At 46.7% G+C, this 15,922-nt stretch overlaps 1 protein-coding gene across 2 annotated transcripts in view; it reads right to left on the bottom strand.

Annotated features, from left to right (window-relative positions):
• Window positions 1-15,922, bottom strand: part of mylk4b (myosin light chain kinase family, member 4b) — a 202,623-nt gene that overhangs the window by 127,662 nt on the left and 59,039 nt on the right. Inside the window, exon 1 of one of the 2 annotated variants that reach the window (XM_038796738.1) lies at window positions 9,576-9,847. The exons of the other annotated variant lie outside the window; for it this stretch is intronic. Coding sequence (XP_038652666.1) covers window positions 9,576-9,710 — 135 coding nt within the window. The 5' untranslated portion in view covers window positions 9,711-9,847. Of the gene's footprint in view, window positions 1-9,575; window positions 9,848-15,922 lie in introns of those variants that run through there. 2 annotated transcript variants of the gene reach the window in all.

Here is a 15,922-nt window from a genome sequence, read left to right as displayed (position 1 = left end):
CAACAGCAGACATGCTTCATGGACCTTCTCTGTTGCTGTCTTCTTTATATCGCCCGCATATAATTCTGTATTTCGTTCTTTGAAATTGAGTTCCTTCCTTTCAAGCAACTTCCTTTCGTGTTGATCTCCTAGTTTGGGGGTTTTCGGGGGTTGACACTTGTTTCAAAACAACCTCTGGTCCTGACTTCCTCCATCAGCAAATCTATCCAGTGTCTGTAATCTGCCTTCCCTGATTCTTTTACCCTTTTCAAGTATAGGATGTCACGCTCAGCTTGTTAGGCTGTTTATTGTGGTTGTCACTGGATTTCCTTAACTGAGTATCTTAGTGGATGATCAAAAATTGAAGCGACCTGACACAGTTTCTGTTGCACAGTCTCAGTTTGGCTCACTTGTTAGGTTTGAGGCTTCACGTCCTCCAATAAGCCTGAGGGCACAATATGGTCTAGCACATCAGTGCAGCACTGAGGGAGTGCCGCATCGTCAGAGGGGCATGTTTCAGGCAAAACATTTAGTCACTGTTTACTGTTGTGACATCCTGGGCTGGAGGCCGACAATTCCAGCCCCACTTGACCCAGAGTCGCAAGACAATTGAAATGAACTTTTAATCCTTCAAATGTCTTTGCTCTTCAGCTGCCCAATAACTGCAGCCATCGAGTTTGTGAATTTAAACACAATTAATTTTTACTAATAACAATAACTGCAATTAAATAGGCAGCATATACAACTGGTTACCTATTATCTAATTCCAAACCTCTCTCTTTAACTCAGCCCATCCTCTACACACTCAAGACAGGGGAGTAAGAGGGGTGTATAGGAAAATTATATGAAAAGTAAAAAGGATAAAAGTTTCTGGGCCCGATACTCCCCAAAAATTTCTAAGTTCTTTTGCGGCGGGTTTTTCAGGGAGTTTCCCGTCGTCTCTGCCGGCAAGTTCCCCACCACTATTCAATGACACTTAGTCACGTTTTTGGGCCCTGGGGAGTTTCTCAATGGTTTAGCCAGCGCTTGGAATTTTATTTAGCTCTAGGAAGCTGAACTCAGAGATTGGACCTATATTTTGAAAGGGTGTCCCAATCTCCAAGTGTTCTTGTGGATCCCTCAAGCCCCCCACCCCCCACCCATGGGCAATGTCACCCCCCCCCCCCCCGCCACACACACACATGAGCACTATCCCATACCTCCCAAGTGAGCACCCTGCTATAGGTGGTCCCCCCTCTTCATCCCCATCAAGCTCCCTTACAGCACACCCACCCTTCCAGGGGCCCCTACTTACCTGCCATGTACACCCCCACTCTTCGAACCCACCCACCACCCTCTTTTCATAGGCATGGTCCCCCTCACCCTCATGACACTTGGCAGTGCCACCTTGGCACCTGGGCACTCTTGCACTGCCACCCTGGCACCTGGTCAGTGCTCCTTCCAGCTTGGTAGTGCCAATGTGACAGTTGGGCAGTGCCAAGGTGCCCGCAGTCCAGGGGAGGGCCAGGAGGCCACCCTTCACTTACTCTGACCACTCAGTGGTCTCCAATGGCCCGGGAGAACCCCAGGTGCCATTCCACCGGGTCCACGTTTGTGTGGACCAGTACTGAACGGCGCCCGGCTGTGGCCTCACTGAGGAGGCTGGTAGATCCCGCGATGCCGGTGGATGCTGAGTAAGTTCACCAAAGCTGATTTTAAACTGGCTGCGGCGCGCACCATTTGGTCCCACCTCTTTGGCCGGGATTCTGACTCCAACACCGGCCGCACCGCGCTTAAGTGAGAATGTAACGTGGCCGGTATATCGCGCCCTCTGTTTCAGATGGACATCATCCAGTAGATCTTTTATCTAGGCTTTCAGTTGGAGGTTTTTGCTTTTAGTCTGTAATGGTTTTCACTGTGGATTCACCAAAATGGTGAAAATTGGCGTCCAGAAAATAACTGTTTTTTGGGTCCTTGAAAACCTCCCACCTGACTGAAGCCAATCATTGTCATTACCAGGCAGACTATGGTTTTTGGCCAATCCATTGACCACCAGCCAATCAATTGAACCAAATCAGTCTCTCAGGTGCCAGAAAGTCTGAGTTCTTCAACTTCACAGCACAGTGTGAGACTTTGCAATTTTTGAGTTCCTCACTTCCTCTGTTCGACTTAAAGGTATATGTCCATTAAATATCAAAGGATCAAAATGATAACGATAAAGTAAAAAAAATAGGAAATAAGGGAATCAACAGGGAGGTCTTGCATTACGCAGATAATCTTAAAATGATGCTATCGCACAATTCAAACAAGAGCAGAGAGTTGCCATGGTAACCACATCAACATTCATCCATCTACCAAACATCAACAAAAACATTATTTGATCATTTATTAATTTGCTGTTGTGTGATCTTGCTGTCAATAGTCTGCCACATTTTCCCTGCATAACTATAGCAATTGCCCATAAAAGTGACTCATTTGTTGTGAAGATGTCCTGAGGACATGATAAGAAGTTATGTCCAAAGCTTTTCTTTCTGTCTTTATTAAAGGCTTAACATTGGAAAAAGCCATTTACTGAAAGATTCATGGTGACTTTAAAGAGCTACGGAGCACTTTTCCCACTCTGATCTGATGCTAATGTGTCTAGAATTCCCTAGCTCATGTCTCATTGCTCTTTTTTCAAAAAAACAATTTGTTAAAAATACTAAATTCCAATCCTTATGTACAATGTGCATTATTATATTTACTTTCTTTCATTTCTTTGAGTATTCAGGGCTTTTCTTTGTGGTTTTCAGCCCAATACAAGCATTCCAAGCTTCTCCACCAGACTTCAGAGCCAGCCTGATGCCATCTGGAATTTGTCCATGTTCTTCACTCAGGAAGACCGATGTGAAGAGTTCCTTTGGCACGTCGGCCATTTCCTGACAACCACTATCTCTGCTCAGTGGTCCTTGAAGGAGCTGTCTGGCTTTTAACGCTGCCCACGTTGTAAATAATGAAACAGTTATTCCCACAGTTCAAACCACCTTTCTGTTTCCCCTCTTATCCCCACTTAACACTCATAGAATTTACAGTGCAGAAGGAGGCCATTCAGCCCATCGAGTCTGCACCGGCTCTTGGAAAGAGCACCCTACCCAAGGTCAACACCTCCACCCTATCCCCATAACCCAGTAACCCCACCCAACACTAAGGGCAATTTTGGACACTAAGGGGCAATTTAGCACGGCCAATCCACCTAACCTGCACATCTTTGGACTGTGGGAGGAAACCGGAGCACCCGGAGGAAACCCACGCACACATGGGGAGGATGTGCAGACTCCGCACAGACAATGACCCAAGCCGGGAATCGGACCTGGGACCCTGGAGCTGTGAAGCGATTGTGCTATCCACAATGCTACCGTGCTGCCCCACTCATTTTAGTCATCGCAACCGACTGTCTCCAGTTGTGATCGGCTCCTGTTCCGTCTGTTGTTTTTAAAGGCTGCTCTCTCACTGTGAACACGGTTCACACAAAGGCTTATTTTCTTCATCGTTCCTTCGGTTGCTCTTCATTAAAGCTATGTCTGTTTTTTCCCATCTCGTTATTTTCTGTAGGGCGAATAAGAAAGGTGCGGGAAGGGTAGGTGAGGCCTCTTGTTTCCCAGCTCACTACCTACTCCAGTGTTAAAACCTGGAGATTTTACCTGGGAGATGGTGATGGGGACAGGGTCGGGGTGATACTGGCAGTCTTCAATCATGACCCTGCACACAAGTGGGCTCAGTGTAATGATCGCTCTCCACAGGTCAGGGCAGACGTGGAGCTCGTGCCCTGCCAAGGCGACTTGGCCAAACCTTCCGGCTGCTTTTTAGCTGCACACTTTCCACAATCTGGGGAAGAGGGTGAAGAGGAACCCGAACCAACTGCCAGGTCTCCCCTTCTGATTGCTCACCAATTACTGCGATCGAAACATAAAAAAACTCACACTCAAAGGGCAACTGCCAGATGGTCATAATCTTAGAATAAGAGGTGGCAAATTTAAAACAGATTTGAGGAACAAAACTACTTCTCCCAAAGGGTTGTGAAGCTGTGGAATCTGCTAGCCCAGAGTGCGGTGGATGGTGGGACAGTGAGTAAATTTAAGGAGGAGTTGGACAGATTTTTAATTGGAAGTGGGTTGAAGGGTTATGGAGAATGGGCAGGAAAGTGGAGTTGAGGCCAGGATGGGATCAGCCATGACCACATTGAGGGTGTTAGGCTCGGGAGGCTAAATTGCCGACTCCCGCCCCTAGGTCATGTGTTCCAGGGAGGAGATGCTCTGGCTGATTTCACAATCCAGCTCTTGACCTGTAACATTGTAGGTAGCAGATGAGGAACTTATCAGCCATAATAGAATGGCAGAGCAGACTCGATGGTCCGAATGGCCTAATTCTGCTCCTATATCTTATGAATTTATGAACTTATGACACTTGTCTCCTGGAATGTAATGCAAGACCAGAGCGTTGAACAGCCCCTGTAGCCAGGACTCTGGCTGGGACAATACTGATGGAGCCATTCTGAGTGAAACAAGGTTTGCAAGAGGAGTCTCATTATGACAATGTATGGGCAAACTACATATTCTACTGGATTGGCAAGTGCAATGACCAACCTCACCAACAGCGATGCCATTCAAGCTCCATTGGTCAATCTAAGAGAGATGAAGAATGGATGGTGGGAGATCACAGCTGCTGTGCTTCAGGAAGCTGCTGGTAAACTTGATCTGAAGGTTCTCCATGCAGATACCAATCTGTCAGTGGCCCCGGAACTAACCTCTCTGGCAATCTGCTCCTAACCAACAGGCAAGAGGTTCCTTCTCTTTTTTTTTTCAATTAAATTTAGAGTACCCAATTCATTTTTTCCAATTAATGGTCAATTTAGCGTGGCCAATCCACCTACCCTGCACATCTTTTTGGGGGGCGAAACACGGGAAGAATGTGCAAACTCCACACACACAGTGGCCTAGATCAGAATCAAACCTGGGATCCTAGCGCTTTGAGGCAGCAATGCCAACCAGTGCGCCACCGTGCTGCCAAGCATGAGGTTCTCTCTCATTGGGCAGAACCCTTTCAAAATCTCCTGAAACGAGAATCCACAGAGTGCGACGACACCGTTGAATCAGCTCCTCAGCATTAGCTCCCGGTCCAACTTATCCTTCATCCATCTCAAAGTGAAGTCACACCCAAGATCATATAGAGACTGTCTGTTTAAGCCTCCAGGAGCCAATTGCATTCCATTTGAAGTATATGGAGGAGTTGATATGGTTAGCAAACTCACTGGGCTCTTCTGCTTAATCTGGAACCAGGATATGGTGCCCCAAGATTTCAAACAGTCAAAATGGAGGGAAAGAAGTCCATCTGTGACAATCATTGTGATGATTCACCTCGCTCCACAGCAGGAAAGATTCTTGTTGGGATTATTCTCAAGGGGAATGTCACTCATCTTACAGACCTGGTATACTCTGAATCACAGTGTGCTGGATGAGGAATGGCCGATATGATCTCTGTTGAGTGGCAAATGCAAGAGAAGGTCTATGGACAGAATAAGGACCTCTACATGCTGTTTGTTGCCCTGACCAAGGCCTTCACCACAGTAAACTGTGAAGGTCTGAAGGTCTGTGGAAGATGTGCAAGCATTCCAAGAAAAGATGATTGGGATCATCCACTTATTCCCTGATGGAGTGATATGCAGTACAATGCAGATTGGTGCCTTAACAGATATCTTTCCTGTCACCAATAGCATTAAGCAAGGCTGCAACATGACTCCAATCCTGTCTGACATTTACCTCTTGGCCATGCTCTTTTATGCAATCAAAATTCTCAACAGAACAGAATAGCATACAGTCCAGGGGACATCCAGATGCTTTTAGACACTATTGCCCAAGCCTCGGAACACTTTGGCCTTACACTAGGTAAGGGGTGGCACAGTGCTTAGCACTGCTGCCTCCCAGCACCAGGGACCCAGGTTCAATTCTGGCCTTGAGTGATTATCTGTGTGGAGTTTGTACGTTCTCCCCGTGTCTGCGTGGGTTTCCTCCTGGTGCTCCGGTTTCCTCCCACAGTCCAAAGATGTGCAGGTTACGTGAATTGCCCATGCTAAATTGCCCCTGAGTGTCCAATGGTTAGGTAGGGTTACAGGGATAGGGTGGGGCAGTGGGTCTATGTCGGGTACTATCGGTGCAGACTCAATGGGCCAAATGGCCTTCTTCTGCACTGTAGGGATTCTAAGTCTGAAAAAGACAGAGATCCTGTACCAACCTGGCCTTGGCCACTGAGCCACAAACAACAATACACCCATCAACTCAGTTCAGAGGTTCTGCTACCTTGGGAATATCCTCTCCAACAACGTCATATTCAATGACGGACTCACCCGTCGTCTGACAAAACCACACTCAGCCTTCGGCAAGCTCACGCACAGACTTTGGAGAGAGCATGGAGTTAGTCTCATAAACCAAGATTAGGGTCTACCAGATAGTGGTTCTCACCTCCAGGGCTGGGTTTACGTGCCCCTGCCAGGTGTGTTTTTGGTGGGGGAGGTTATGTAAGATAGAGTGGAAACCCAGCCCACAACCTTTCCCGCACCCCACCCCCAAGCTCAACCCCATAACAGGGTGGGAGGGCCCTGGAATCGACAATCCACCCACCATATTGAAATAAATAATTGAATTCAATTCAGCTTGTCAACAGGCCAATTGACCCTGATAATACACAGCTCAGGCCACAAAGCTCCGGTGCGAGAGTGGGCAGGTCATTGTTAATGAAATATTTTTAACAGGGCAGGAAGGAAGGGGAGGTACTATCATTGTGGAGGTTTCCTTTGTACATCCCATCACCTCTCCCTCAGCTTGCCAAACCCACTCCACTCACTACGCTGGACTTACCTCACTCTGGGAACCATTGGGCCTTCCACCTGGCCTTGCTTACAGTCCCAGCAGCACTCACGAATAAGCTCTTGGTGCTGTTGGGACTGCTGGAACTGCTGGTCAATCCACCCGGCCAGCAGCTACTGAGGGCGGGGCCTCCTCCCCAGAGGGAGGCGGAAATCCCACCCTCCACCAAGTTATCCTGCCCGCGGTGTATTACGGCCGTGGGGCTGGCTGGCATGGAGCACGTTCCCTTCCGGCCAACATTCCTTCCAGGGGAGGGTTGGGCTATTCACCATCGCCCCCACCCCTGCACTCAGCCCCCACTGTAAAATGCAACCCCACCTCTATGGGCCGAAAATCCCAAAGTTCATGCAGGGTTCTGCATACCTAGTATTGACAGCATGGCCCATCAGAGCTCAGCTTTGAAGATTTTGGGCATCTGATCGACATGAAGGGGTCCCGCATGTCAAAGGCATTATTCCACAGCCAGCTGAGCAGGGGAACCTGAACCATAGCACACCCTGAACTTAGGTGTAAAGACATTCTGAAAGTCAACCACAGAACCTGTAGGTTGCAGCCCACTCCATGAGAAAACCCCCCCAGGCATGTCCGATTGGAAAAGTCTCTATCCTCAAGAGGTCTTCGCATTTTAAGAAATTGGGTTAGCTCCCTAGAGAACTGCCAAGCACATTGCAAAGCCATTTCCTTTCTATGTAACGTTGTACAACTGGATCCACAAATGAAGATTTCGGCTGGGACTTTCCGCTCCCGTTCCCCCAGGGCGTGCTTTCCAGTGGCGAAGGTGGGTTTGCCATTGGCAGTCAGTGCGATCTTCCCAGTCCCTCTGAAGTCAGCAGCGTTTTGTGGGGCTGTCCTGCGCCGCTGGCAGGATAACACATGCGGCTGGGGTCACCTTCGGCAGGACCGGAAGATCCCTCCGACGGGAAGGGCCAGAAAATCCCACCCGTAATTTGACATTGCATGTGAGATGACCCCAAGCTGGATGGTGAACAGCTGGTCTCTTTGCTGAACAATAATCTGTCAAAGCCAGAAGGGAATCCTTCGATTCTCATTTCTGGAATGCCAAATCAGCTCTTCCCGAGAGCGGAATAATATGGGGGGCAGGAGTGGAGAGCAACTCCCCCTCCACGGAAACCACGTCGACATCGAGCCAACACACTCCACAGCGACCCATCCCCCAGCCTTTTGGGATTTACGCCGCTCGTTTGGATGGAGTCCCGTCTTCTGCAGCTGCCAGCCAATCCGATTGGCCGGTAACTCCATCAGTTCAGGCAGCACTAGGAAGGTGTCAATGGCAGCTGCCAGGATTGCAGCTGAAGAGAGGAGCTCGGGGCCCAGGTAAATCCAGACTGGGTCTTGGGCTGGTAGGGTCTGGGAGTGTTAGCGAGTGTTCAGGCAGAACTGCAGCACAGTGGTTAGCACAGTTGCTTCACAGCGCCAGGGTATCAGGTTCGATTCCCCCTTGGGTTACTGTCTGTGCGGAGTTGGCACGTTGTCCCCGTATCTGCGTGGGTTTCCTCTGGGTGCTCCGGTTTCCTCCCACAGCCCAAACATGAGCAGGTTAGGTGGATTGGCCATGCTACATTGCCCTTAGGTTAGATGGGGTTGCTGGGTTACGGGGATAGGGTGGAGGTGTGGGCTTGAGCAGGGTGCGCTTTCCAAGAGCCAGTGCAGACTCGATGGGCCGAATGGCCTCCTCCTGCATTGCAAATTCTATGAGAGAGGGCAGCGGGATGGATTTGGTAAGGATGGGTTTGAGGCAGGGAACGGGTAGGAAGTGGGGGGTGGGGTTAGAGGTTGGGTCTAACGGGGGGAGCCCCACATTCGGCAAAAGGGAAGCCCCCAATGAGTGAACCCCTTTCCTTCCTGCCCATGTACAAAACTGACTTCCGGCTCCCACCGGAATAATCACCAGAAATCACACCCTCACCCTGTTACTCTGCCAGTAAAACAACTTATCAGATAGCAATGCCTCTTCAAAGAGCGTATTTCCCTCTATGTGCTAAGGTATAGTTATTTACTCTACTGGTTTATAATAGCTGTTGCATAGAAGATATTTAATTTAATTTTGCACTGAGGAGAATGCACCCCAGGTTTAATCTCATCAGGTGCGACTGTCCATCATTACATTTTCTAAACGTTTAACTATTTAATAATATGTAATAATATTTTTATTTTATTTAAGGTTACAAAATACCAAGAGCGGCTGTTAATCAGAATAGCTCACAGAACCTGAGCATTGAAGAAAACTGACAGAGTGCATCACCGTTTCTGCTTACTTGCAAGGCAATTTACTAAAAGATGTCCCTTTGATTCACCTACAATTATACGTCACGTTTGACTCAAATGGTTAAGCTGGAGCCGCCATTGCATTAACGTGCGCAATGGGCGATTTCTAACTCCTGTCCGTGTATTTCAACGGTTCCTTTCAATCAATACTATGCACCACTCCTGCTAGCTTGGTTTAATCAGACTTACATTCGTCACCTACCCCAAAACCCAAAAAGTAGGGAATGCTAATTATTCTCGCTGCCGATCACGCGAATCCTAATTTTGAGACCGTTTCTGAGCGATTCAACAAGATGGGTTCTGTTCGACCTGTACAGCAGGTTAGATCATAAAGCAGCACACTGCTATAACATTCGCACCTTACCGCGGACAGAACTACAGCTAGAAACAAGGCCAATTCTTCAAACATGCAGTAAAAAGATCAAGCACTACCTGTGGCTCTTGGCATGAATGTTTCTGTCTGTGTTGTTTGCAGCTAATCAATGTCCGGAACTTGTGCCAAAGGTAGCCTAAAAGGGAAAGGCTGACTCCCAGCCAGAAGGATTTCACTTTGCAAAATACATCCATCGCTCAAATCAGGCCGCTTCTCGCCTCGTACATTTGAGTAAGGAGTGCACTGCTAAGAATTCATTTTTGTTCCTAACGGATAAAGAATCATGTAGCTTTAATGAAGCACATGTATAAGGCACCGTCTCTGTGACAAGTCACACGACTCTATGCAAGCCAACGTTGCCAAGAGCTGTACCTAAAAGGAATAAAAATGCATTGGGCCTGTGACAAGTCTAAAACAGGTGCTGAAGAAGATGTTTGTGGTAATCCTCGATGTGTCATGTTGACACGTTAGCATGTGGGTATACTGTATCATCGTGCACAAGGAACAGAGAGGGCTGGATTTTATCAGCTCTCTGGAGATGGGCCGGGGTGGCAGCTAGGCTCATGAAATGGCAGCGGAAGGCGTCGTGAAGGGAGCCGGATCTTTCCTCGCTGCCAAGAGATAGTTCTAGATGCAGAAGCCAGAGGCAGGTGGCCAATTAATTCAATTAAGTGGCCAATTAATGGACACTTTTCGCCCCTGTCATTTTCTGCTGTTTGGCTTGTTCCCCCTTGTGTTGGGGAGGCCACTAGATGAGGGTTCCTTCATTTTTAGCTGTTCCGCGGGCAACGGAAGGGAACCCACCCTGGCAACAATGCTCCTTTCCCCCCGCAGATCCGCTGCTGCCCGCTGAAGAGTTCAACGCCCCCCATCACCCAGAGCCTACCTGGTCATAGTGTTTTTGAAATATTTCTCCCAGCACCGTGCAGAGCTCCTCAATATGGAGGCACTCTCTTCATCTCCTTGCAGCCTCAGCATTGGCCAGCTCTATCAGCAGCTACAGAGGTCTTGGCTCTCTAAATGGGCAACAGGTCTGAGAGGCAGGAGCCATCCTTCATTGGATGGCCATCCCAGCGACAGCCTTTGATATGGCTGCCATTGGTAACATTGCCCCACAGTCCTGCCATCCATCCACTTGAGGGAGATGGGGTTCGGCAGGAACTACTTTTGGCTCAAGCAACGGGACCTCCTAACTCACTAAGTGAGCCGTTTAGAGTCCAGAACAGAATCCAGAAAAAGGCGAAGAGTAGCGAAGAGTGTAAACAAGTGTCTTTCTTTCCCAGCAAACAACAAGAAATTATGTTATTTTGGAACAAAGAAAGGTGTCACTTATTGGCTGAATTTCCTCAAACCTTGCACTTATATTCAATATACCAAATCCACTCCCTTCCTTCCTACTTTCCATCCATCTAAAATTGGATCACAGTTGAGCAGGGACATGATCTGACTGCCATATATGGCTGTATGCATTGTGACAATGGTAGAGGAGGGCTTTGTAGACCCCAAATGAGTAGATTTAGGAAAATCTGGTTTATTAACACACACTAGTGTTTACAATATTGTCATGTTAGAGTACCTTTAAGAAATGGGTGGTTATATAAATATCTGTAGTGAGAGTACCTTTAAGAAATGGATAAAAGCAAATGGATGTTTATTACTGCAGCGATGTCAGAGGCTGGGTGGAGCTGGGCTGTCTGTCAGCTTTTTACTTTTGTTTTAGGCTGTTTGCTGCAGGGTGTGTTTTAGTTTCGTTTCAGAGCTGGATAGCTGCAGTCACAGCCAAAAGGTGTATTAGAGTCTCTCTCTCTCTAATCGAAAGACTGTAAATCGATCCTGGTGATTTAAAACTAATAGCAGTAGTGACTTTAACCTGATGTGCTTCTGGTAAAAGGTGTTTTAAGTCTTATGGATGTTGAAAGGAAAGCTTAAAGGATTACTTAGTGTTGTAATCTTTGGGGGTTGTATTTGAATTAATGGTTGCTAAGATATTCACTGTATGTTTTAAAAAGGTTAACTTGAGTTCATAGAATAAACATTGTTTTGCTTTAAAAAATACTTTTCCATTTCTGCTGTACCACACCTGTAGAGTGGGCCGTGTGCTCCCCATACCACAATCTATTAAAAGTTGTGGGTCAGGTGAACTCCATGATACACTTTGGGGTTCTCTAAACCCTGGCCCATAACAATATGCACCAGATCCCAACCGAGTCTGAACTGTCGGGACCCTATCTGACCAACTTTATACAAACTTTAACTATTGGTGATTTAGGGTTCCCTGCCCCTTTAGTGGGCGAGTTTGTATGCGACGAAACTGACTGCTCCAACCCTGTAGATCTTGTGCGGCTGATAACAGAGGGAAATATGTTACTCAGTGTATTTCCTATCACTTATTCTTGAGCAATGCTGACACCTATCTATCTATTGATATAATGTAGTTAGCAAAATAACAACCAGACAATTCAGCAGAAACGTCTTTCCCCAGAGAATGTTGCGAATGTAAAATTCACAACCACATTGGGTGGTTGAAGTGAATAGTATAGGTGCAGTTAGGGGGAGGATAGATAGGCATGTGAGGGAGAAGGAGATAGAGGGTTACACTAACAGAGTTAGCTGAGGAGGAATGGGAGGAGGCTCAAGTTGAAGCATAAATGCCAGCACGGACTGGTTCGACTAAATGGTGCTGTATGATCTTCGTAAACTATGCCACACTATGCAACTCTACGTAATCCCTAACAAGCTGCTGGATCCCTCAGTGGCCTTAAGACCATAAGAAACGGGAACCAAAGTAGGCCATTCAGCCCTTCAACCCTATTCCGCCATTTAATAAGATCACGCTGATCTAATGCTCACCAACTCCACCTTCCTGCCTTCTCTCCGTATCCCTTAATTCCCCATACAGGACAGTGGGAAGGCATATCAATTTTAAAAGGAAATTGTTCATTTTCAACGGGGGAAGGAGGGAGGTTTTAAAATATACAGGATACAATAAATTGGCTCAGGACTGTAGCTTCAAACTGCTGACAGCGATTTACCCTCTCCTTCACCTGGGGGTGGATATCTCAGAGCACCCACCAAAAATACTTAAGTGGCCCCTAATCCCGGGAAATGGGAAGAGATCCGGGGTGCAAGTTGTGAGCAGGCAAAATACATGTCGCAACATACTTTCAAGGGGCATGGTGGGGCAGAGGAAATTTAGAGTCACCATGCTTCGGTTACACAGGATAACAGATTTAAGCTAGTAACACTAATTGTTAATGTCAATCTGATGAGGGGTTGAATTGCCATTCTTGATCAATGTATCTACCGACAGTGGATAAATGGATCAGGCGACTGAAAGGACCTCAAGGGGGCATTTTCACCTATATTCAGGTTCATGCTGATAATGATAAAGCGGCAAACATTATGAAAAGTAATTTAAATTCAAACAAGAAGCTCTGTGGGAATTGCTTCTGTGATTTTAATGTTATGGCACTCCTAAAGGACATTTGGTTCAACATCGACAGTTTGGAGTCATGCATGACAGTATCAACAAAAGGAACAAAGATAAAGTGGCAATATTACTACCCAAGTCCAAGAATGTATTGAAAATACCCTGAACTATTGTATTATTCATCATCAGTCTCCTTTACTTTGTTGGCCAGTTTTTGGAGTTTCCTCAATAGCAGAGCAGTGAAGCCTGCAGCAAAAGTTCAGTTCATGGCTCTTGCATTTTAATATGAAAAAATAATGAAAATCGCTTATTGTCACGAGTAGGCTTCAATGAAGTTACTGTGAAAAGCCCCTAGTCGCCACATTCCGGCACCTGTCCGGGGAGGCTGGTACGGGAACAGGTGCCGAAATCAATAAATGTGTACAAAACAGTTAGTTTCTTCTTTTTTCAGAGCTTTGAACATAAACCGAAGCATATTCTGCGAATATTTCGGTAGATATTTTGGCGTTCTTATCTCTGTGGACTGTAAAATAAAGGAGTGACAGTAAATGGGGTTAGCCTTGCTCTTGATGCTGAATCTCCAGCAGAGATTGAACCATGCTGGAGCACCCGAAACCACACTATTGCAATAGCATCTCATCAACACACCATTCCCACTACTGGGTCAAAAACAATCTACCTCTAAACTGGAACCATCAAGTTAAATATAGATGGATATAGATATAGGATATAGATTCTTGACTCATTAGGCAGGGTCCCAGGTTCGATTCCTGTTGGGTCACTGTCTGTGCGGAGTCTGCACATTCTCCCCATGTCTGCGTGGGTTTCCTCCCACAAGTCCCAAAAGAAAATGCTTGTTTTTGTTTTTTTAAATTTAGAGACCCAATTCCAATTAAGGGCCAATTTTGTCTGACCAATCCACCTACCCTACACATCTTTGGATTGTGGGGGCGAAACCCACGCAAACACGGGGAGAATGTGCAAACTCCTGTCGCCATCTGGGATGGCCACTTCCAGAATACAAAATGGATGATCGCAATGACTGTAGGGAAATATGGACAATGTTAAGAAAGCAAGCAGGCACACAGCCTGTAGGCGTATTGAGAAGGCAACTCCCAGACGAGACTGAAACTGTAGGTCAATTAACATATTGACACTCAAGCAACCGATCTGGTTCCAGACACCCCGGCGCCAGTACCCCAAACCGAAAGCGTAAACAAAGCAAGGCCAACGGCCACCTAGGACACGCCCATCCATCAGGGCACCCACCCCTTTATTGGGCCATATCTTGATCACTCATATTGATCTTGACCAATAAAGGGGTGGATGCCCTGGTGGCTGGGCGTGTCCTAGGTGGCCGTTGGCCTTGCTTGTTTGTGTCTTTCTGGCCCGGGATGTCTGCAACAGTATCGATTACTTGAGTGTCATTCCTTTGTTCCCGGAGATGGGCCATTAATATGCTAATTGCCTTACAGTTTCAGTCTCGTCTGGGAGTTGCCTTCTCAATACGCAAACAGGCTGTGTGCCTGCTTGCTTTCCTAACATTGTCCATATTTCCCTACAGTCATTGCGATCATCCATTTTGTATTCTGGAAGTGGCCATCCCAGATGCCTGCACTCCACACGGACAGTGACCCAGGGTCGGAATTGGACCTGGGACCTCGGTGCTGTGAGGCAGCAGTGCTAACCACTGAGCCACCGTGCTGCCCTAAGACGTGCTTGTTAGGTGAATTGGACATTCTGAATTCTCCCTCAGTGTACCCGAAGTGGCGCCGGAGGGTGGCGACCAGGGGGTTTTCACAGTAACTTAATTGCAATGTTAATGTAAGCCTACTTGTGACAATAATAAAAGATTATTAATATTATTAAAACTGCCAGCTCTAGTTATTGTACATGCCTTTAACAACATTAAAAATCTGTCTCTTTAAATCTGTATCAGTGACAGTGTGACCACTATATAAACTTGAAATACCCAGTTATCATTCCTCCAGAACTCAGTAACAATTTGATGGGTGAGGTAGTACAGAGTTTTGCAGTCCAAATTTGGGCAACATTTACATATAACTCCTGTACCTCACCAAGTGACTTTGATATGCTATGCCTGGTAACAGTTTTCTAACACTGCATTTCAGCGGAATAAATCAGCCCATTGGAGTCATTGAACTCAGCGAGGAATACTTGGGAAACAACACATTTTTTTTAAGGTTGGGACAACTTGCCAACATCCACTGGCTTTGGTTGAAGTAGGAAGCATTGAGAGAGCCAGCTGCACAAAGAGGGTTCTCAGAGTGTTGGATTGCTGCCCTAAATGGAACCTCAGGGATCCAGTTGAACTTCTGAAACTCATCTACATGTTGAAGAAACAAGCACACGCCCAGGCACATTTAGGATGGTTACAATCACATATGACACAATAGAGGCAAGGAGCCCACTCTCCATCAAATTCATTAATATTTCACAGAATCACTCTTGTCTCAAAATGTTAAGGTCAGAGGTACAAGTACCATTTCAGTACATAAGCATAACCATCTAGGCTGATGCTTCGGTGTGGTACCGAGGGACTGGTATACGAAGGTGAGACCTTACGGTGAGGTCCCATCTGTTCTCTTTGATGGATGTATAAGATACGATGACACAAATTAATGAAGGTCAGATGAATTCTCCCAATGTCCTCACCAATATTTATCCATCAAACAATAGTATCAACGCAGATTCCCTGGTCATTTATTTCACTGCTGTTTTTGGGGGTTTGCTGTGTACAGATTGTGACATTATGGGAAATGTTCAGAATACAAAGAGTTTTTTTTTTTATAAATTTAGATTAGCCAATTATTTTTTCCAATTAAGGGGCAATTTAGCGCGGCCAATCCACCTACTCTGCACATTTTTGGGTTGTGGGGGCGAAACCCACGCAGACACGGGGAGAACGTGCAAACTCCACACGGACAGTGACCCAGAGCCGGGATCGAACCTGGG

The sequence above is a fragment of the Scyliorhinus canicula genome, chromosome 5 (genome assembly GCF_902713615.1).
Source record: "Scyliorhinus canicula chromosome 5, sScyCan1.1, whole genome shotgun sequence".
Classification (NCBI taxonomy): domain Eukaryota; kingdom Metazoa; phylum Chordata; class Chondrichthyes; order Carcharhiniformes; family Scyliorhinidae; genus Scyliorhinus; species Scyliorhinus canicula.
This window is presented reverse-complemented; position numbering and strand designations above follow the sequence as displayed.